General features: G+C 42.7%; 1 protein-coding gene across 2 annotated transcripts in view; it reads left to right on the forward strand.

Moving 5' to 3' along the window:
• The window catches only part of fam91a1 (family with sequence similarity 91 member A1), a 42203-nt gene extending 20418 nt beyond the window's left edge, over positions 1–21785 (forward strand). For both annotated transcript variants that reach the window (XM_079749732.1, XM_079749733.1), the window contains exons 16-24: positions 10708–10856; positions 12038–12172; positions 12633–12746; positions 13241–13313; positions 16586–16732; positions 17967–18068; positions 18342–18465; positions 18735–18804; positions 19186–21785. In XM_079749732.1, coding sequence (XP_079605858.1) covers positions 10708–10856; positions 12038–12172; positions 12633–12746; positions 13241–13313; positions 16586–16732; positions 17967–18068; positions 18342–18465; positions 18735–18804; positions 19186–19371 — 1100 coding nt within the window. In that variant the 3' untranslated portion in view covers positions 19372–21785. The remainder of the gene's footprint in view (positions 1–10707; positions 10857–12037; positions 12173–12632; positions 12747–13240; positions 13314–16585; positions 16733–17966; positions 18069–18341; positions 18466–18734; positions 18805–19185) is intronic.

The raw sequence follows: 21785 nt of genomic DNA on the forward strand, positions 1-21785 counted from the left end.
CTCAACACATAGGTACTGACCACAACCCTCAACACATAGGTACTGACCACAACCCTCAACACATAGGTACTGACCACAACCCTTAACATACAGGTACTGACCACAACCCTCAACACATAGGTACTGACCACAACCCTCAACACATAGGTACTGACCACAACCCTCAACACATAGGTACTGACCACAACCCTCAACACATAGGTACTGACCACAACCCTCAACACATAGGTACTGACCACAACCCTCAACACATAGGTACTGACCACAACCCTCAACATAGGTACTGACCACAACCCTCAACACATAGGAACTGACCACAACCCTCAACATACAGGTACTGACCACAACCCTCAACATAGGTACTGACCACAACCCTCAACACATAGGTACTGACCACAACCCTCAACACATAGGTACTGACCACAACCCTCAACATAGGTACTGACCACAACCCTCAACACATAGTTACTGACCACAACCCTCAACATACAGGTACTGACCACAACCCTCAACACATAGGTACTGACCACAACCCTCAAAAAGTTAATTTATTTCAGTAATCAAACTAACCCTAAAGTGCGACATTTCTAGCCTTAATTTGTTATAATTGTGATGATGATGGTTTACAGTTTATGAAATTCTATATCGCAGAAAATTTGAATATTACATGAAAACAATAAAAAATATAAAAATGTATAGAATATAAAATTGTAAAAATAGAATCATGCATATGTACTCAGTACTTGGTTTTGGCCCCTTTTGGATAAATTACTCAATCAATCAATGCAGCCTGGCATGGATGCTATCAGCCTGTGGCATTGCTGAGCTGTTAAGGAAGAACAGGATGCTTCAATAGCGGCCTTCAGCTCTTCTGCGTTGTTCAGTTTCATGTCTCTCATCTGTCTCTTGGCAGTTTGCTGGCCAATCAAGCTCAGTAATTCCATGGTCATTGAACCAGGTTTTTGGTACTTTTGGCAGTGTGAGCAGTGTGTTGGTACCTGTTTCTTCGACACCTTTTCCTTCCACCTAACTTTATATTAATCCGCTTTGATACTTGCCCGGCTATTGCCAGACCAAGCTCAATCGTAGAATGCACGTTGGTCTGGGGAAACTGCTGTAATTTTCTTAAGCACAAGAGGCGTGATCAACGGGCCTAGTTCAAATGAATCTGTACGCAATTGGCTGCTTGCCGTCGCTTCCCTGTCGTCATTGTGTTAAACCAGCCAATAGCGCGCCAGGGGGAAAAGCCAGCTTGGGGATTGGCTCCCGTTCAAACGTACTGAAACTAGAAAGAAATGTATTGCTCTTCTCCAGACCCTTCTGCAGGGCGAACTCAAATCGCCGGCAGATTGGGCGGGGCTGCCCAGTCTACTTTGATACAGCACTTTGAGAACATGCAACTTCTTTTGCAATTACCTTTGGAGGCTTTCCCTCCTTTTGGAGGGTGTGAATGATGTCAGGTCAGCAGTCTTCCCCATGATTGTGAAAACTACTGAACCAGACTGAGACAACATTTAAATATATATGCAGCCAGGGTGAGGGGTTTGATTCCCGCCTAGAGTATGTATTAAAATATTTCAGCCCTGTATTTTAAGAGGCTTTGGATGAAAGCACTAAATAGTGTTGGTTTGTCATTTGCTGTACTAGAAGCAGCGCTCTCCAGTTGCATGCAGAGTAGGGAACAGCGTGTCACCAGGGTAGGAAGGGAGATTAAGCTCATCGATAATTGTGCGAGTCAATTGCACAGATTTCCTTTAGACTGGTGTGCCGCAAGGGAAGTTTGTGTGTATGTGCGTGTGTCTGTGCGTTATTGTGTGTGTGTGTATGTCTGCCCATCAGTATTGTTGTGCCCAGCTCGTTGAAGAGCACAACCAAGAACTGGAGGTCCACACAGCGACAGTTAACTGTCCGTTACCTTTATTTAGTAACTCAAAGAAAACAACAAACAACAGTTAAACTAAGCTAAGAGTATGCAAACCAATGCTAAATGGCTGGAATAACAACCCTGAATCTTAAACCCTGTTGGATGCCAGGCAGGCCCAAGCCTTTCAGGTGGGAGAGAGCGACATGTTGCGTCCCCCCCCATCTTATGCAGGCTTCCGGCAGGTGTGTTCAATCCCACAATGAGGTGGGAGGGGCCAGGCAATCAGTTTCCCTGGAAAGAGAACAGAGTCCAGCAGGAACGTTGTTATGTTAAATCAAAATGTGATGCTTCAATTGTTTTGTCTGAGTCTATCTGTAAGCAATTGGAATTTTTGGCATTGAAGGTGGAAATAGCCAAGTCTCTCTCTGTGACTGTTGTCTGGTGCTATAGGCCTCCATCTGCCACCAAGGAGGCATTATCGTCATTGAAGCATATTTTGTCCAAAATAAATTATAATGAACTTTTAATGGCTAGATATATGAATTGGGACTGTCTTAATGCAGTTTCTGATTAATTTAAATCTTTCTATTAATCTTAGCCAGCTGGTCAACCTACTTACAAGGGCCAAATCTTAAGAGTTCTGATAAGTTCACTTTGATTGATCTAATTCTAACAAATGTTCCTCATAAATTCTCATCCTTGGGAGTCTTCTGCAATGATTTGAGTGATAAGTTTGTTGTTGCTACTTGCGGGGAAAATAAAATCCGCAAATGTAAACCATGCATTATTTTCAAGAGGAATTTAAAAAATGTATATAATGAACAAGCTTATCATCATGATTTGACTTTGGTTAATTGGGGGCATATAGGTCTGTTGCCGGAAGTTGAGCTAACTTGGACATTCTTTGTGGAAAATGTTATGAAAATTGTAAATAAATATGCTCCTATCAGGAAATTCAGGGTGAACGGAGGAGAAAACCCCTGGTTTTCCCCAAAGTTGTCAGATACCGTCCATCAACGTAATGTGGCATAGGCCAAAGCCAGAAAAAGTGATTTTGCCTCTGGTCGGACTGGTCTAGTTCCCTTTTTTCTGGCAACTAAGGAACAAATGCACTTCTCTTATCAAAAAGGCTAAATCTGAAGATTACTTATCCGTCACAACTGAGAACCTCAATAATCCACAGCAATTTTGGAAAGTGATTAAGTCTTTATCTGTAATTAAAAGTCGTCAGGCTCTTCCGACATTTGTTTTAAAAGACTTGGTCCAAGTCTATGATAAAACTGAGGTCCTTAATTGCTTTAACAAGCATTTTGAATCATCTGGTTCTTTGTTTGCCCCTGTGACTCCCTGCACAGACCCCCCCCCCAATGTTTTCAGGAGAACCCTTTAATTTTGTAGCTTTTAATGTGCAGCAAGTGCATAAAGCCCTCAAAACGTTAGATCACTGAAACCCCCCTGGACCTGACTTGATAGAGCTCTATTTTTTTTTTTAAATAGCAGCTGATTTTGCAGCACAGCCTGTAACAATCCTTTTTAATCTCTCAAGCTTTTGACACTGGACCTTGCTGTTTTAAAGCATAGGCTTCTTTGTTTGGGTTTGTCAGATCATCTAGTTTCCTGGTTCATAAATTATTTGAGTGACAGGACTCTTTATTAAGTGTCCACAAGGGAGTTCCACAGGGTTCGATATTAGGACCCCTCCTGTTCATTATGTACATTAATGAGTTGGGAAAAAATGTGCTGGATGCTAACATGCATTTTTATGCCGATGACACAATTATTTACTGTCAATCAACTGTCGATCAACTCATGCTAAAGGTGTTGAATCTCAGATGAATCGCAGATAGCTTTTGATGTGGTCCAGCACACACTCCTCCAGCTAAAACTAGTCCTCAATGCTAACAAGACTAAACTAATGTATTTTCGAAAAACTAAGAAAGTACCTCAAACTGTCACCACAGTGTTCTGCAGTACATTGCTACGTCCCTTTTCAGAAGAGGCCAAAAGAATTATGGAGCACATGTCAAAGGTTTTCTTTACCCCTAACGATCTGCAATTCCACCATGTGATGTGCCAAGTCCGTGAACTTTGAGGGCACCACAACCTGAACCACTTTGTCTACTTGCAACCCCTTCACTACACAAGCCCATTTCCTTAACAGCAACCCCTCCTCAAAAAAATACCCATTATTAACACCTTTGAGTTTATTTTCTGGACGGACCAATTCAAACAATAATTTTAATCGGGGATCTGAAGCCTGTTCTTCAATGCAGTCCTCTATTAAGTAACGGCAACGGGACGGAAAACAATTTTACCTGATCCCTTTTCTCCTTTTCAGGAAAAAACTGTGTCTGTTCAGATGCCTCTGATTGTTCTGCTTTCACTTTAATCATTGCCTGTTTAAAGGCACAAGAAAATACAACAGCAGGGTGTTTTTCCAGATACATCTCCGGGCCCTCCGAGTCCTGCGAGTCCTGCAAGGGTGAATTTGTCTCCAACAATAGTCAACCATCTTTCCACACCTTCGCCCCAGCCAAATCATTCCCCAGAATAATATCAATGCCTTGAATTGGCAGGTGGGGACGGATACCCATAGTAACCTCCCAACATACTAGATCAGACAAGAGATGACAATTATGCAAGGGCACCAACAGAGGAACCAACCCAATTCCAAGTACTGAAAAATTTCTGCCAGTATCCGTATGGGTTGAAAATGGCAAAACCTTTTCCACAACAAAACTTCCGCAAAATTTTGACCGGTACCTTCTCTTTTCCATCCACTGACACAAAACCCTCTGACACAAAAGGGGCACACATTTCCTCAATCCCTTTTAAGATGGTGCTATATTGAAGGGAAAACCATCTGACATGTTAACGCTACATACGGACGACACCAGGCCAGCTGACTTCATATATACACTAGAATCAGCAGATTTCTGGCCAGCTTTATAGATTTAACATTCCCATTTCAAGTGTCCCATGTTTCTACACCCATGACAAACCGTTGCTAGTTCCAGCCTACCGTCTGTTGCTGGTGCATTCCTCACTGCCCCTCCATAGTTGATTCTTGAGTGCCACTTAGGGACTTACCGGGCCTAGACTCTGCTCCCTCACATATTCATCTGCCAGAACTGCTGCCGCAGCTGTTGTCTTCACCTACTTTTCACTTATACAGGTAACCAGATTAGCAGGCAGTGAACTTTTGAATTGGTCCAACACAATTAAGTCACACAAGTCCCCATAATTGTCCACCTCCGAAGCAGTAGTCCAACAGGTAAAATGACTAAAGAAAAAAATTGTCGCGCGCGCCAACCATCATCTAGTTTCGAAATCTCTGTCTATATGCTTCAAGAACTAGTTACGCTTTCAACACTGTTGCTTTAACCTTAGCATAATCACCACTTTTATCCTAGCTAAGGGCAGAACAAAATATCTGAGGCTTACCGGTCGAAAGACATTGCAACATCAAAGTCTGATGACTAGCAGGCCATCCCTTAACCTCTGCTACACGCTTAAACAGTGTGAAAAGCGAGTCTGGGTCTTTTCATCAAATTTAGGCGTAAGACCCTCTCATGCTCCATCTCAAATTGTATTCTATCCTTTCCCATCTCTAATTGCATAAACTGTTCAAATGACAGTGCCACCAAAAAGCTCTGAAACTTTTGAGGACATTGGAGTTTGAAGGCCTTCCAGAAGTTTGGCAGATATAGCCAACCCCTCCACAACATACCTCAGTTCCACCTCTTTGGTAATTTATTTGATAAAGATCGTTCCCACCCAAAATGTAATGCCAAATCTACCAAATCTGCTTTTGTAGATTGAGGTAAAGTACCCCGATAAGGTATTTAAAAAAAATCGTAGACCTGTGAATTACTATGCCCAGTGTCCATAATTACCCTGCCCATTGATTACCTGACCAGCAGAAACACATGGGGCAGTATGAGTCACACCGTAAACAATTTATGGGAGACAAACTGTTTTTGGAGTGTCCCCTCCTAACTGCCTACCCCAAATTGACTAACTGTGCCTAGTCTTCATATGCAACACACAAAAAATAACAAACGGCCCTGGAAAAAAAAGGTTCCTGGTTCAACTTCGTTGGTGAGCTCCCCCTTGTTGTGCAGTTCATTGAAGAGCACAACCAATAACGGGAGGTCCACACAGCGGCAACCTTTATTTAGTAACTCGAAGAAAACAACAAATCAGTAATCAGTATTGTCGTTTCACTTTATTTGTTTCACTTTATGACCTTCAGGTTAATCAACCATTTCTTATTAACATGTTAAGCCTTACAAAGCCCTAACCCAAATGTTCAGGAAATTGATGGATGACACTGAAGTTTCCTATTTGACTATTTTATTATGGGCTTCGCATTAATGCTTTTCGTTTATATTTCTTCAATGTATTTTTTGTGTATTCTTTTATTTTATTTAAGTTGACACTCTGGACCTTTGTGGTTATTGTTGTTGTGTTGTCTTTGTTTGTTCTCAGTAGCACTCCTCTCAAACTCTGGCACATCTTTCTTGGGCTTTCTGTCTTTGTATATGAAACCTGTATTTCTGGCTAGTGACGGTTGCTGAATGAGAGAGAGAGAGAGAGAGAGAGAGAGAGAGAGAGAGAGAGAGAGAGAGAGAGAGAGAGAGAGAGAGAGAGAGAGAGAGAGAGAGAGAGAGAGAGAGAGAGAGAATGTTTACGGTCAATCGATTTGATATCTTTTAGTTATCGTGACAGTTATAGTGTTGTTGTTGCCGTCGGAATACGAGAAACGGCAAATTATTTAAAAATGCAGAAGATGGAGGGAGCCGGTGTCGTGCCAGTGTAGATACCCCCTATAAGAAGTGTATCATCATCAACATGCATTCAGTACACGCTACGCTTCGATTTCACCCAAGCCTGTATTGAAGGAGCAAGGTACGTTTTATCAGTCTGTTTTCTGGGAATAATTGACACAAGCAGAAACCAGAAAACAAGCCGTTTTTTCGTCTTTTCGTTTAGTAAAAAAAACAAATCAAAAGTTCAGCTTAATCGTTTTTTGGTTCTTACTTTACAAAACGAATTTACCACTCAATATCTTGTTTCCGTCGGTGGGCGGGTCCTCTGATTTGCTAGTGTGCTTTGTTGCCCTGTGTTCTTCAAAGTAAAAGTTCTTCCGTTTGATAATGTCGACAAAAATATTACTGTATTATAGACACTAGCAGACACAGAGGACCCCATCACCCACAGTCAAGACTGATACGGCTTCAAATAACAATAATAGTATTTATAATCATTTGAAAATGAGAACTTATGAAGTTATGATGACTTCAGTGCAGTTGATGTTTAGCCACAAGGTGGCGCAGTTATTACATGAAGAGTACACCTGAGGGCTTTACCACAACGGAGGCTCAACATATCCAGGCTCTGTGTTCATTATCCAGCTCAACAAAACCTAAAGCCCCGGTTGAAATGCATCTATAGTAGCCTATAGAAATTTGCTCATAACAGGCCAGCTGGAATACAAAGCAAACTCTCTCTCAAATGCACATTCATGGAAGTCTTGTATTGTCATCCCAGGACAAAACACAAATAATGCTGTAATGTAATAATATACATCTTTAAATGCGCAATAATGAGTCATTCAGAGACATATTAAATGTTTTTATTGGCTCCCAGAATGCAGGCCCCTCCCCCCACCTTTCGCAACTTGTAGTTTGGCCTTGGCGTCTCGCAGTCTCTCTGTGTTTCCACAGATTCTCCACAGCTCTATCCCTCTGCACCAACTGCAATTTTTCCCCTGTTAAAAGGGTTTTCCTGGGAGTTTTTGCTCAGTGGATGTGAGGGTTTAAGGGAAGAGGATGTTGTTATGATGCTCATGCTATGTAAAGACCTTTGAGACAAACTGTTTGTAAAAACGGGCTATACAAATAAAATTGCCTTGCCTTGCCTAACCCGCTTGGACTGTACTTCATATTCATGTTAGTTTGATCATTGACTGACTACATGAATAGTTGCACAGAGGAGATTCTTATTGAAGTCTTATAGCCAAACAGTATAGGGTATATACAAATTTGACGTGTTTAGGCCATTTATAAGATCTAGTTAACATCATTAAAAGTAATTTCCAAACACATTAAAGATAAGAAAAAAACAAAAGCAAAGAGATTTTGCAGCAGCAGCACACTTTTACTTAAACAGAGTGGGAGAGGAATCAGGTTAACAAAACATCTAAGAACATCTAAGCTGTCTTAACACATTAACAACGCAACATTAAAACATCAAAACATCACAAAAAACTTCTCAAAAGGCAATACAAGACTTCCATGAAGGTGCATTTGAGAGAGAGTTTGCTTTTTATTCCAGCTGGCCTGTTATGAGCAAATTTCTATAGGCTACTATAGATCCATTTCAAAACATGTTCCAAGTAGGCTATAGGACAAAGCATAATACATCCTGGAATGAGTGAAGCTTGCCTGCTGACATGTTAAAATGACTGTCACAACTGCCATGAGCAAAGAGCAAAACCATTTGTTTATAGTGTAGGCTACAGTAGCCTATCAATATTGAATGAAGTAGGTTACTGTACACTCTTTGTCACTGTACAGAGTAGACAATATGATTTGCTTGTACAGCACCTTAAAAAACTCACTGTAGCCTATATTTATAGGCACACCCAGCCTCGCTTTCAATATAACACACACTCGCATTCTGTAATCACCGTCAGTAAATAATTATATGAAAACAATATAAAATATCTTCCAACAAGAAAAAATAATTTGTTTACTGTAAATGGATAAAGGTCAACAGATGCACAATGTTCAACTGTCAGAAATGTGTTGTGATCACTTGTATTCCTCATAGCTCGCAGGCTGTGAGGAAATTAGCAGCCCGCCGCAGCTCCTTTGATGTGAACGCACAAAGCTCAGAGCCGGACAATGACCACCGTCGTCATACCAGTGAACTCTGACCAGGGCTTTAGGTTTTGGTGAGCCGGATTATGAACACAGAGTCTGGATATGTTGAGCCTCCGTCGTAGTAAAGCCCTCAGGTCTACTCTTCATGTAATAACTTCATGTCAGCTGCACTGAAGTCATCATCACTTCATAAGTTCTCATTTTCAAATGATTATGAATACAATTATTGTTATTTGAAGCCGTGTCAGTCTTGATTGTGGGTGATGGGGTCCTCTGTGTCTACCAGTGTCTATAATACAGTAATATTTTTGCCGACATTGTCAAACGGAAGAACTTTTATTTTAAAGAGCACAGGCCAGCGAAGCACACTAGCCAATCAGAGAACCCACCCAACGACGGAAACAAGATATTGAGTGGTAAATTTGTTTGGTTAAGTAAGAACCAAAAAACGAATAAACGAGCTGAACTTTTGATTTTCATTTTTTTGACAAAACGAAAAAACGGCTTGTTTTCTGATTCCTGCTTGTGTCAATTATTCCCAGAAAACAGACTGATGAAACGTACCTTGCTCTTGAAGGAACATGTTTTTCTAAATGTTGGTCATCAACGAGGATGTTAAGTAGTAACTTCGGGCACATCTATCAAAATAAATGTTTTTTTCTTCCTACATGTTTACGATCTTTATTCATTCATTGTGCTGCGGCCGAACTGACATATATATATTCTCTGACATTATGAATCTTAAAGACTGCGTCGGGTTCTCCGACGCAGTCTTTAAACAGTCTTTGTTGCGATATGCGTAAAACCGAGGGGGTAAAATCCCCCTTCGTCAAGGAGCTGGCTTTCTTGGTTTGTTAGAGTAGGCGGGGCTACGCAGGGAGAGTAGACCTCTTTACAATCATTTGTATACACCGAATGTTTTTATTTTCTTATTATTCAAGCCACTCGCATGCAAGAATGAGCATGCATCTGAGTGAAGTCTACAAACGAGTGCAAAAACGCCAACATATTCTTTATTTTGCTGAACACATGTTTTTTATCCCGACAAAAGCCTTGTAATAAAAGTTCCTCTGGTACTTTCTCGTAGATCGCACCATTTTTCCCCATCTTCCTTAAATATGACTGCATCACCTTCTTTCAGTTGATGGTCAGCAGCTCGCGGATTTCACCATCTCTCCAGTTAGAACTACTCATGTTGATGTTGCTGCATTGTCTCTGTTGTAGAGATAACGCAGCAACACCTCTACCCTCTATTCCCACCCCTGGAACCGCAAAGTCGTCTAATCGCATTTACATGACAATGAAACTCCCAATATGTGAAGGGTCCGAGAGGGTAAATTGGGGTGCCAAATCAAGCCGGTATATTAAAAAAAGTCGGGCATAAGACAGGCATATTTTGCAGTGTAAAAACGTTTAGAAAGAGCGAGCGACCGATTGTCCCCCTCTTCTTGAGCTACAACAAGCATATCCCTCCATTTCCCTGCAGGCACCATTGTACTAGCAGACGCTGTTTGTTACCAAGTTTGTTTAGTGTTGGCTGGGTGCCTACGTTTGTCTTGTGGGTTTCCCACTCATTCTCAGCCATTCTGCTGCTGTGCGCCTGATTTACCCTCAGTAAATGTTTTCATCCAATGTTGATAATTGTTGAGCTGCAATCCCAGTTGAATGGAGGTGCCTGGATTGGTATTCAGAGACCACACACTGATCCTGTTTGCTTGTTAACGGTGGCCACCTTAATTTAGTAGTAAAGTAACATCGTTCAACTGTACCAAGCTAAAAGTTTGATTTGGTCTTTTGATATCCAAAAAACTAGATGGAGATGTTTCTGACTTGATGATGATAATCTAATTGTAAAATTTTTACGTAGCCCAACGACACATGACATAAAAAAAGCCAATAAAAGCATAGTACAGTTGAAGTAAATGTTCGGACTCCTCCTGCTCCACTCTCCAGGCTTCCCACTGGACATGCTGCGCTGTGAGAGTCTGCTGGGGCTGGACCAGGCCACCTGCAGCCGCGTCCTCAACAAGAACTACAAGCTGCTCGTCTCCATGGCTCCCCTCAGCAACGAGATCAGACCCATCAGCAGCTGCACGCCCCAGGTACCGCTGGGAGGGGGGGAGGCAAGGTGTGGTTTGCTAATGACTGTGTGTGTGTGTGTGTGAGTGTGAGAGACACAGAAAGAGCTGGAGCACAGCCAGCAGTGGAACTGCTTATCTTCCTGGATCCTTCGTAGCCTTAGAGTTGCCAACTGGGTGCTTACACACAAACGCCAAGGTTGTCTCTTTCTTCTGGACATACACTCACACACTCACAAATACACATGCAAAGGGTGCAATTTGCTGGGGGGGTTGCGTGATGTTTCCCCTTCTCTGGTCTATACATCCCTGCCTCTGCTGTATCTCTCAACCCCCCCTCAAATTGATCAATGTTACTTCACCAATAGACCATATAAAATACCTAAAATATAAGTATTTTTAACTTTAGCAATGCGCTGTGAACAGTCAATTGAGCGATAGAATGATGAAATTGACCACCCAATTTCAGCGCTCAGGTTTGTGAGACTATCGACGATGTCTTTAATTTTCTATTGGACATTAAAGTTTTTAAATAATTAGAAGGATTTAAATCTTGCATGTTTTGTTTTGTTGTGCATGACCACAGCCCCTTTTTGTCCGCATTAGGAAAGTTCAAGATAGGCAATTAGAGGCAAAATATTGAGCTAGGCTACCTCCTTGGTTAAACAGGAAAAATATCTAAAAATATTCCTGCAGGTGCAGTGAAGAAGTTTAAGTTCTGAAATTTGTGATTAATTTTCATGAATAAAATGTTTCATCTGTGTTCTTTTCACAAATCACACACTGCACGTCCACATGGCACTGAGAGCATTGGTGAGAAGACGGAGATGTTAAACTGGCCATTCATTCATGTTCTTTCTTCAGGGCCGCTGGTACTGTTTACCTCCTAACTTATTTTCCTTCCATTCAACATTTGTTCAGACCCTTCTAGACCCCGCCACTGCCTCCTGCTGTACACAGAACCACAAATACCCCTTTCATTCCCCTGGGGGGTTTCTTTGCAATTCTGTGTGCTTGTATATGCTTTTCATTTATTTATTTATTTTTATCTATAAAAATGTTACACATATATTAATTATATATCATATCATTTTGTTTTCTTGTCATTGCTTCTTATGTATTCATGTCTTCTAACATGAAGCTGTGTGTGTGTGTGTGTGTGTGTGTGTGTGTGTGTGTGTGTGTGTGTGTGTGTGTGTGAGCAGCACATCGGCCCAGCCATCCCAGAGGTGAGCTCTATCTGGTTCAAGCTGTACCTGTACCATGTGACCGGCCAGGGGCCCCCCTCTCTGCTGCTCTGCAAAGGCTCCCGGCTGCGCAAACTGCCCGACATATTCCAGGTTAGTGTGGCTATTAACGACGGAACTAGTGTGTTATTGTCTTTGAATAAATCTGCCTCCAAATATCTCTGCGTTTCAGATTATATTTTTAAATTATTATTTGATTGTTATTTTAAACTCCTTGTTGTTGTTAGGTTTCCCTTGTTGCTATGCACAAAAAACTATATTTAAATAACGTTGATTGATTGGTACACAGATTAAGTTGAGGATTTTCACATTGGACGCATTACCATTGTAATATAATGCATAATGTTATTTACAGATAGATTACTTATTGGATCCCTGAGGAAATGATTTGTAACAGTTGATTGGGTCAAGAAACAAAAATATAGTATAATAACATGGCAAGAAATGTAAACAAAAAATACTGTATAAATATAAATATTCTAAAGATAAAACATGCATCATACCAACAGCAGAATGTAAGAAAACTAAGTAACATAGCAGACAATTTTTTCAGGTTTATGACAGATTGTTGATCACTTCCTGGGGTCACGACCCGGGAGTTGTGCCGACATCCAACGTCCTGGCCATGCTCAACGACGCCCTCACACACTCTGCAGTGCTGATCCAGGTACACACACACACACACACACACACACACAAACACACACACACACACACACACACACACACACACACACACACACACACACACACACGCATTGTAATGTTCCAATGCGATGTGACTTTATTGTTTTGCTGCTTGTAAAACATGGTCTCTTTCAATCCAAGGTAGAAACTAAATAAATGGATCAATATCATGTATTATTCCCTTTGATTGAGGTGATAATATATGTATCATTTTTCACATCACCCAGTTTGAGCAGTGATGCGCACATCAAAGCTATTGCTGGTAATAAGGGATTCCTGAAAACGTGTGTAATGAGCGAGAATGTGTTTGTGCAAGCCTTGTGGTTTGTTTGACCCTTTTTAATCTGAATTATTTAACAAAGACTTATTACAATACTTCTTCAATAATTCAGTTTTGTGGATCAAGTTTTACTCTGGTTTGAACAGTGTGTGTGTGTGTGTGTGTGTGTGTGTGTGTGTGTGTGTGTGTGTAAGGGTCACGGGATGCACGGCCACGGAGAGACGGTTCACATCCCCTTCCCGTTCGACGAGGAGGACCTGAAAGGAGGTGGGGTCGATCTCTTTTCTCCCACTCTATTTCTATTTTTATCCCTCATCAAAACGGAAAGTGCACCAGATTCTGATACATGTCTTAAAGTAGCAGGTACCAGACAAATTTGCGAGCTCAGGATGTATTTGCTCTGGCACACCACCGTTTATCTTATAGGGCCGGGATTGAAACCATTTCCCATTTCAACAACAGAGATGTCCTTTTCCCTCTAAACACTTTTTTTCCAATTTGAAACCCCAAAGATGAAGATCAGTTATTCATCCTCCAACATTGGTTTGGTGTCAAGGTCTAGAGCGACTGGACTTAAACAAAGTAAAAAACTACTCCGTAGCAGGAAGCCTAGGGGACCCTTAAAGTTTCAGTGAAGACAGTGTTTCAGCTGGAATTGGAACACAACGAGATTTAGAGGGGTTTTTTCAGGGTTATTCGTCGTTGTGTATGAGCAATAATGAGCAATATTTTATATGAAATGGGAAACACACCATTGCGTTAAACTAGAACTGTTCAATAAGCTTAACCGTTACTCAGACATGGACATCAAAATAAACCGCTGGTCAGAAGGAGCTTCACCCTCCACACACACAGAAACGTTATATTATAGTTTCCGGGAAGCCTGACCCTCCCTCTGACACAAACGTCAAAATCAACGGCTGTCACAAAAATGTTTTTACACTGCCAAATATGCCGGTCTTATGCCAGTCTTTTTCCCGGCATGGTCCGCGCTTTTACACTGACCGAGGGAATATACCAGCCTGATTTCACACCCCAATTCATCCTCTCGGACCCTACACATATTGGGGGTTTCATTTTCATGTAAATGCAGTTGGACGGCTGGACTTGATGTTGCTGCGTTGTCTCTACAACAGAGACAACGCAGCAATATCAACATGAGTAGTTCTAACTGGAGAGATGGTGAAACCCGCAAGCCACTGACCATGATTGGAGAGAAGGTGATGCAGTCGCATTTAACAAAGACGTTGAAAGATTGTGTTATCTACGAGAAAGACGCAGAGGAACATTCCTTAAGGTGCTTGCACAGCGCCGCGCGGCAACTGCCCTTATAACCGACCTCACTGCCGGAGGGTTCAGCTCGGCGGTGTGAAGGGCCAGGCGTTTTCAAAAGCGGCTGTTGCTGTTGTTGCCGCCGCTGGGCGGCTGCCGCCGAGAGTTTCAACACGCGGAAAGCTGAGCGGTAGGGGAAAATCTGTGCGCGTTCGCGTGGGCGGCAACCGCTTCCTGGTCTACAGCCGCTTTTGTAACCGCCTCTGGCGCCCTTCCCTCATTGAAATGAATGGAGGCAGCGAGTTGCCACGCGGCGGTGTGAAAGCACTTTTACGAGGCTTACATCGGGATAAGATACATGTGGGCACTTATAATAAATAGAAGCCTACACTGAGTTGTCGTCTACTCATTATTGCATGCGAGTGGCTTGAATAAAATAAAATAAATATTTGTAGCATGCAAATTATTCTAAAGAGGTCTACTCTCGGTGCGTAGCCCCGCCTACTCCGATCAACCAAGAAAGCCGGCTCCTTCAGGAAGTCGGATTATACCCCCTCGGTTTAACACAGGGAAGACAGGGAATTTGCAGGGTGTGCCAAGCCGCTACCGTATCGGCTTGGCAGTGTAAAAATGCCTACAGACGAGCTCCACACGTCAGCACAGCCGCCAAACAACATGGTCTTTTACTAGAAGTATGCTAGGAGCTTAACCCTCTCTCGGAACACATCCACACACACCTCTAGGCCGATGTCCCTTGGGCGTTTTGTCGAGTATATTAAAAGGCACTTTGACATCCCGGAAAGAACATCACCATTGACAATGTACATTGTTCTTGTAGGAAATGGTGGAGGCATCTGCCTTTTACCGTTCTCACACAATTGTATCCATAGTCGTGAACCACATTCATAGACCTATAATTATCACTGTCTTTTATGTGTATTAATCATTCAGCAGTCAGCGCTGCAAGCCGATGCTTAGTTGCACAGCGGTCCGTGAATATTGCCTTTGATAACCTGACGCTGTGCAGTTGTATCGCAACAGTTACGTTTTTGGATAAGAAAAGGGTGATGGCCTACATGTAGTTATCGAACGGCGAAACAACCTCAAAAACAAAATACTCCAAAACATGGATGCATGCAAGAATGCACACCAACTTAATCTCCCTCCTCGGCAAACTATCAGTCGCTTCTTGGACACCTCGTATAAGTTGCTAACTTAATAGTGAAGCGCCACGGTGTGTCATTTAATTTACAACTTCGTTCATTACAACGCTCATAAACAAAGGAGGTATTAAAGTATGGAAATGTGTCGTGACCTTGGGGATAACCCCCCCCCCAGCCACAACCTCAATCCCTTTTGGCCCAAAATGTATATTTTAGAATATTATCCAATTCTAGCTGAACAAGAGGGTCCCTTACACTTTAATTTGAAGTTGATTTAATTAATCATTCTAAGGCAAGGAAAATACATAACAATTCTTACTTTCACAGGAATATACTCATATTCCTGTGAAATATGAGTGAAATATATGAGTGAATTTGAGTGAAATATGAGTGAATATATTAAATAATTAATGTAATTAATGAAATAATATATTTCATCTCTGTTCTGTCCGTTTCGCTACATGCCACTAAAGTCTACACACTGCATCTTTTTATATTGGTGGTGCAAATACATAAAAAGATTGTCTGAGATGGTGCCATTCAGAATTAATAACATTTTTTGATAGTTATTTTTGTACACGTATTTTAACATTGTACCTCACCAATAATAAAAGACTTAAAACTCAAAGACCCCCCTGAATGTACAACAATTTGATAATTGCTGGGTTGGAGAACTCTGAGCCTTTTGGCGTGCAAAAACCTCATCCACTAGACCAGTGCCAACCAAGTCCACTTGTAGCGTTCCTTGCACAAGCCTTCGACCCCCGACCTGCTCCTTAAAGCGGGAATGTGCCAGACTGAGCCTCTCCCAGTTGGTAGGCTGGAGTCTTTCAGAATAAGAACAGTACGCAGGGTCTGTCCAGTACGCTGTGCAGCTGTGCTATGAGAAGCAGTGCGGCTGGATGTGAGAGAGAATCAATAGTTGTAACCAAAAAGATATAGGGGCTGGCAAGCAATATTTTTTTCATCATTTCAATATATTAAAGATACGTCCTGGTCATTTTTATATGCATGTATATCTATCAATATAAAACCATCAACTTACCAAAGACCTTGCCGCAGCCACTGGTAACCATCCCCTCCTTTGCTCCCTCCGTTGCTTAGAGTTCTCCTCGTCCAACATGTGCGTGCACAAGGCCCTGCGCACACTGCAGGAGAGGGTGGACCTGAAGCACCAGTGCGGCTACATCACAATGCTGAACCCCAGCAACAGGCACCGCCACAGGGAGAGCGACGCCAACGACTGCAGGGGTGAGGACCGCAGCCAAGGCTTTATACCTCCTCCAACTTCAAGCACTGATGCACAGACACACAGACACACACACAGACATCGTTCTCATTCAGTCATCCGCTCCCTCACACAAACATGTGCAAAATAATTTAACCATTATAATACCGTTTATGCATAGTTTCTCAGAACTGGTGGGTCCCTGTGGGAATGCAATGGCTAACCCAGGCTGTGTTAATGCCATGCTCTACCAGTTGAGCAAGACGGGACTGCGTAATGGCATTCTCGAATACATTGTGGCCGAAAACTTCCAGGCACACAAACACCCGCCAGCTGTGCTGGGAAGTATTTTCTACAAAATGGGCCCCATTTTTCATAAACTCGCGCTGTTCTTGAAAAGATTCAGGCTGTGCACCTGCTGGGATTGTTGTGCCAAGAGGTTACCAAGACGTTGTTACCCATGCAGTGGGCTGCTCCGCTAAAGCTTTAGCGTACTTCTGACGGAGCTGGACGTAGCCGGAGCTGTGGTCCCTGAGCCTTATTGCCATTGATGGTGGGGATTAGATCAGAATGACCTCCAGCCTGGTTTAATTAAGATGTTTGTCTATTTAATTGTGTATCTTTATTGTGGCCGACTGAGCTAATGGAAGTGGATCGAATGTTCGCCACCTGTGAGGACTTTCTGATTTAATTTTGCCAATTCCACTCCAATCGAAGAATTAGCAATCGCTGAGGCTACACAAATTGAAACAATGTGTTTGCTTAATGCAGCACAGAAGGTATTTTACCCAGGGAGGGAGGTGGTACCACTGCTTCTGCATGCAGGATGGGAACCAAATTGTAGCAGCTGAGGTTGGAGTGGGTCATTGTTATCACACTCTACTTGTTACTCTCACACACTGCAGTATTCTGCTAGTTCTTTACTTTATTTAGAGTTTGAGGCGCCTGATGATGACAGCAATAGAAGTCCTGTAGGAGACGGGTTGGGCCTTCCAGTCACCACACTCATTCTGCACCTATATATAGCCATGTTTATTTATACGATTATAAGTCTGTTATTTAGGACACCTCGTAGCGTGTCGTTTTTCTTTTGAATGTCATTAACACACAGATTTCCCCTTGAGATGCACACTTGGCAGGAGACTTTCTTCCGTTGTTTATTAATGAAGAATGAAGAGGTTGGGGCGGGGCGCGGCGAGTGGCAGCAAGATGATTGATGATATCGTTGTTGTCCCCTCCCAACCCCAACGCCCCAAGGTGACACACACCTGGGCGGAGGCTTCGACACCAACGGCAGCACCGAGTCCTTTGAGCTGGTGGCCGAGGAAAGTGCGGGGGAGGCCAGGGCCAAGACGGAAGGTAGTGGCTTCCCCCCATCCTCCATCCCTAGCTCTCTTCTCCTGAATCATTCAGAGGGGCTTAGCTGTACCGAGCTCTGCTGTTGCATTCCCTTCTGGAATAATAAAGTAGAATTATATCATGTTTTTATGCCGACGATGTGATAGATTTGGCCTATTAATAAATGTTTGGGTCCAAGATATCGTAAAAAAACGATGCTTGCATATTATTATTATTATTATAAGTATTATTGTCTCTATGATGACGTTCCTCTCCTGGTGTGGTTTTCGTCAGCTCTTCCCACGGAGGATGAGTGGGTTCCCCTGGAGCTGAGCTTCGGCATGCCTCTCTTCAGCTCGGAGCTCAACCGCAGAGTGTGTCAGAAGATCGCCTCGCACAAACTCTGTGGCAAGGACAGGTACGAACAATCACGCAAATATAGAATATAAAATCAAGTGACAGCAGGGAATTCAAAATAGAGAATCAGAGAATAGAATGTCGAGTGGAATTGCGATTAATAGAATTGTAAATATCATAGAAAGGAAATTTAAATGCACTTTGAGGGAATATGCATTTGAAATGCAATTTGCGAGAACAAAATTGTAAAGTACAATATCCAAGATAATAATTAACTTGAAACAGGTTGAGAATTGAATGAGTCATTCTTCTGTTATTCTGTGGTTACAGTCTTCAAGAGCTGCTTCACGAGAGCCGGAAGCTCTCCCTGAAAGTTCTGAGCTTTGTTCAGTCATTCCAGGTGAAGCCTTTGTTCTTCCCCCCCCCCTCCCCACACCACTCACCACACCCCTCAAACACTCTAATAATAATACTGAAACTAATTCAACTGTTGCAGAATTCATAAGCCAAAGGTTCAATGTGGGAAGAGTTAATTTAGCCCTGAACAACTAAGGAGATTGAAACAATGTGTTTTTTGTTTTGTTGTGCACACAGGGTGATATTGTGACTTTGTGTTTACATTTTTAATCAAGCACAAAGATGTGTTGTATTTGGTTTTTAATTACACATTTCACACACTTGTGCGTGGGCGCAAATTGTATTTATATCGCATTTAGAGCAGTTACTATCATCGATCATCACCATGACGACGACCCCTGACCCTCCTCCCTCCTCTCCGCAGGACTCGAGCCAGTCAGCGGACCCCGAGAGCGGCGTGTCGGGCCCCCTCAGCCAGCCCCCGGCCGAGTCCGGGGTCCCTCTGCCGGCCATGAACCTCCTCTTCAAGGACGGAGCGCTCAGGGAGTGGAACGGCCGGGCCCCTCCTGCCCTCAACTTCGCCGCCCTGCAGCGGGACCAGGCCACATAATACCGCCCTCCACCCTCGAACCAGGCCTGGAGATTCAGTTACAGGAACGGTGTTGCCAGATTGGGTCATATCTCCCGCCCAATCTGGCAACCCTGGCTGGGTTCTAAACCCTCACCCTAATCCTAACCCCTTCAGTAACAGAAAATAATCAAATCCACCACATAAGCATTTCTGGGGCCCCTCGATCCGGAGCACGTTGCTGCCTCACACACTCTCGATGGCCGTTTATTTTGATCTGGTCACAAGGCAGTACGGTGTCCCTCCCAGGCTTCCTCCTGCTCCTCCTGCCCCTCCTGCTCCTCTCAGTGATCTCCCGCTGGAGAACAGAATGAACCCCCCCCTGCACCACGTGTCTCACATCTCTGGGGACATGTATCGAAATGCTGGGGAGATATTAGCAGCTAACTTCCCCTTTTTGTGGCCGCACCCATATTGTAAATTGAGCGTGTTTGTAATAAAAGGCAGTTTCGTGTACGGTGGTGTGGTGCTCTTGTTGAAGTATAGACCCCTCACCCCCACCTCCACCCAATGTGCAACCATTGTGGTGTTCAGATATGACTCTGACAGTTTCAACAGCCACGCGAGATTGAAGCACTAGAGAACACATGGACTTTGGGTTCAGGTCTTTATCCCAGCATTCAATGGATGTTTTTATTATTATAATTAATATTATCATCATCCTCGACAGGAGGGTGAGTGAAATATTATTAGCTTAGATGTAATCAACCCATTCTATGTGTTGAGTGGGTCAGCTCAACTGGTTGTAAATGTGTGAGAATGGACCAAAACCTTGGCCTGGCCCGGTCACTTCTGGTTCCCCATCTTGTGTCGTCTCATCTGATCTGATGCATGATACTGTTGCACAAACCACGACATGAGAAGGTCCTTGTCCAGTCCCTTCTGTTTGTGGTACCCCCTTTCTTTATGTGTCCAAACCCCCTTTGGAAGAAGTAATGGCATATGTTCTACTTTTGTTTTTGTTTATAATTGTGTCTTTTATTGCCGTTTTAGTTTTAGAAGTGGATGGGGGATTGCTTCTGGGTTCTATCCCTCGAATGGGCTGTGGTCGGTTGCCAAGCCATAGCACAGATGGTGAAGCATTAGCCAATCCTCATGGAGCTCTGATCTCCTCTCCATACAGGGATTCCAGCTCCTCCCAGAGCCTCTCGTGACAACAAAGACCAATGACTCTCTTACGTTTTAAGCACGTTTCTATTTTTTTATTATTGTTTCATGATGGTTATTATTTTGTCGCCTTAACACTTCTTTTTCACATCACCATTCCAAGGTCCAATAACAATTAAAAACTTATTTTTTTCTCCATTCAGTTCCATTATTGGGGCAAATCTGTTCATTAGACATGAAATGAGGAACCCCTCCCACAACCACATCAACATATTCTCTCCTCAAGATTAACCAAATTCACCCAACGTAACCAATCAGGAGCCCAGGTTGCTTCGCCCAGGTTTGTGAATCGGCTGGCCTCTTTCCTTGGCCTGGCTCCACGTTGTTTGTTCTGGGCGGCACACTGTCCCGTCTGGATTGTTTACAACATCGTGCCCTTTTTGGGGTTGTGTGTCCATTGATGAGTTTGGGGTAGCTTTGTCCTGACCCCTATGGAGTAGGCAATGGAGCCTGATACACATACTGTCTGAGACACATTGTTGCTCAGAAAGTGTTCTTTCTTAGCGATGCTTTACGGACGTAAAGTTCCTTTTAAATCGCATTTGCAGCTGGAAGCCATTCTTTGTGAGTTTGCCTTTGTTTTCCCTTTCAGTTTTTGTACTTTCCATGGCATCAGCTTCCGTAAATATTTTCGACCCATTTGTTGTTGTTAATAATGCTGGTGACAATGTAGAAAAAATAACTTCATAGGAGGTCCAGTTGAAGCATGATAATTGTTTAGAGACTTAAGTGTGTATGTGGTGTGTGTGAGTGTGTGCGTGTGTGTATTGTAGCCTACATCATTGGAGACATTATTTTTTCAGGTTTTTTGTATGTGCCTACCATCACAAAAATTGACCCCTGACCTTTATCTCCCCGATAACCCCTGCATCACACAGTCACTCCCTATCCCTAGCCCCCGTCTCTATCCTAGAATCATCCACCAGTGTTTTAAGAAAAGAAGAACAAAAATATACTGTTAGTTTTATATATCAATCCACATTTAGAAAGTCTTTGTCTTGCTCGTTTGATGGGACTGTGAATATTATTGACTGAATAATAATACTAATTCTAATGATAATGCAAATGAAATGGGTTCCCAAAAAAAAGACAAAGGAAATGTCACCCTTCTCGCTACAACACCCATTATTCCGACACTGTCTAGTTCCTCTCGAGAATAAGTGTTATTACAAAAAACAGAATATGTAAAAAGTATATGAAAATATGAATAAATAGAGAGAAATCTCTCC

The sequence above is a fragment of the Pollachius pollachius genome, assembly GCF_949987615.1.
Source record: "Pollachius pollachius genome assembly, chromosome: 13".
Taxonomy (NCBI): Eukaryota; Metazoa; Chordata; class Actinopteri; order Gadiformes; family Gadidae; genus Pollachius; species Pollachius pollachius.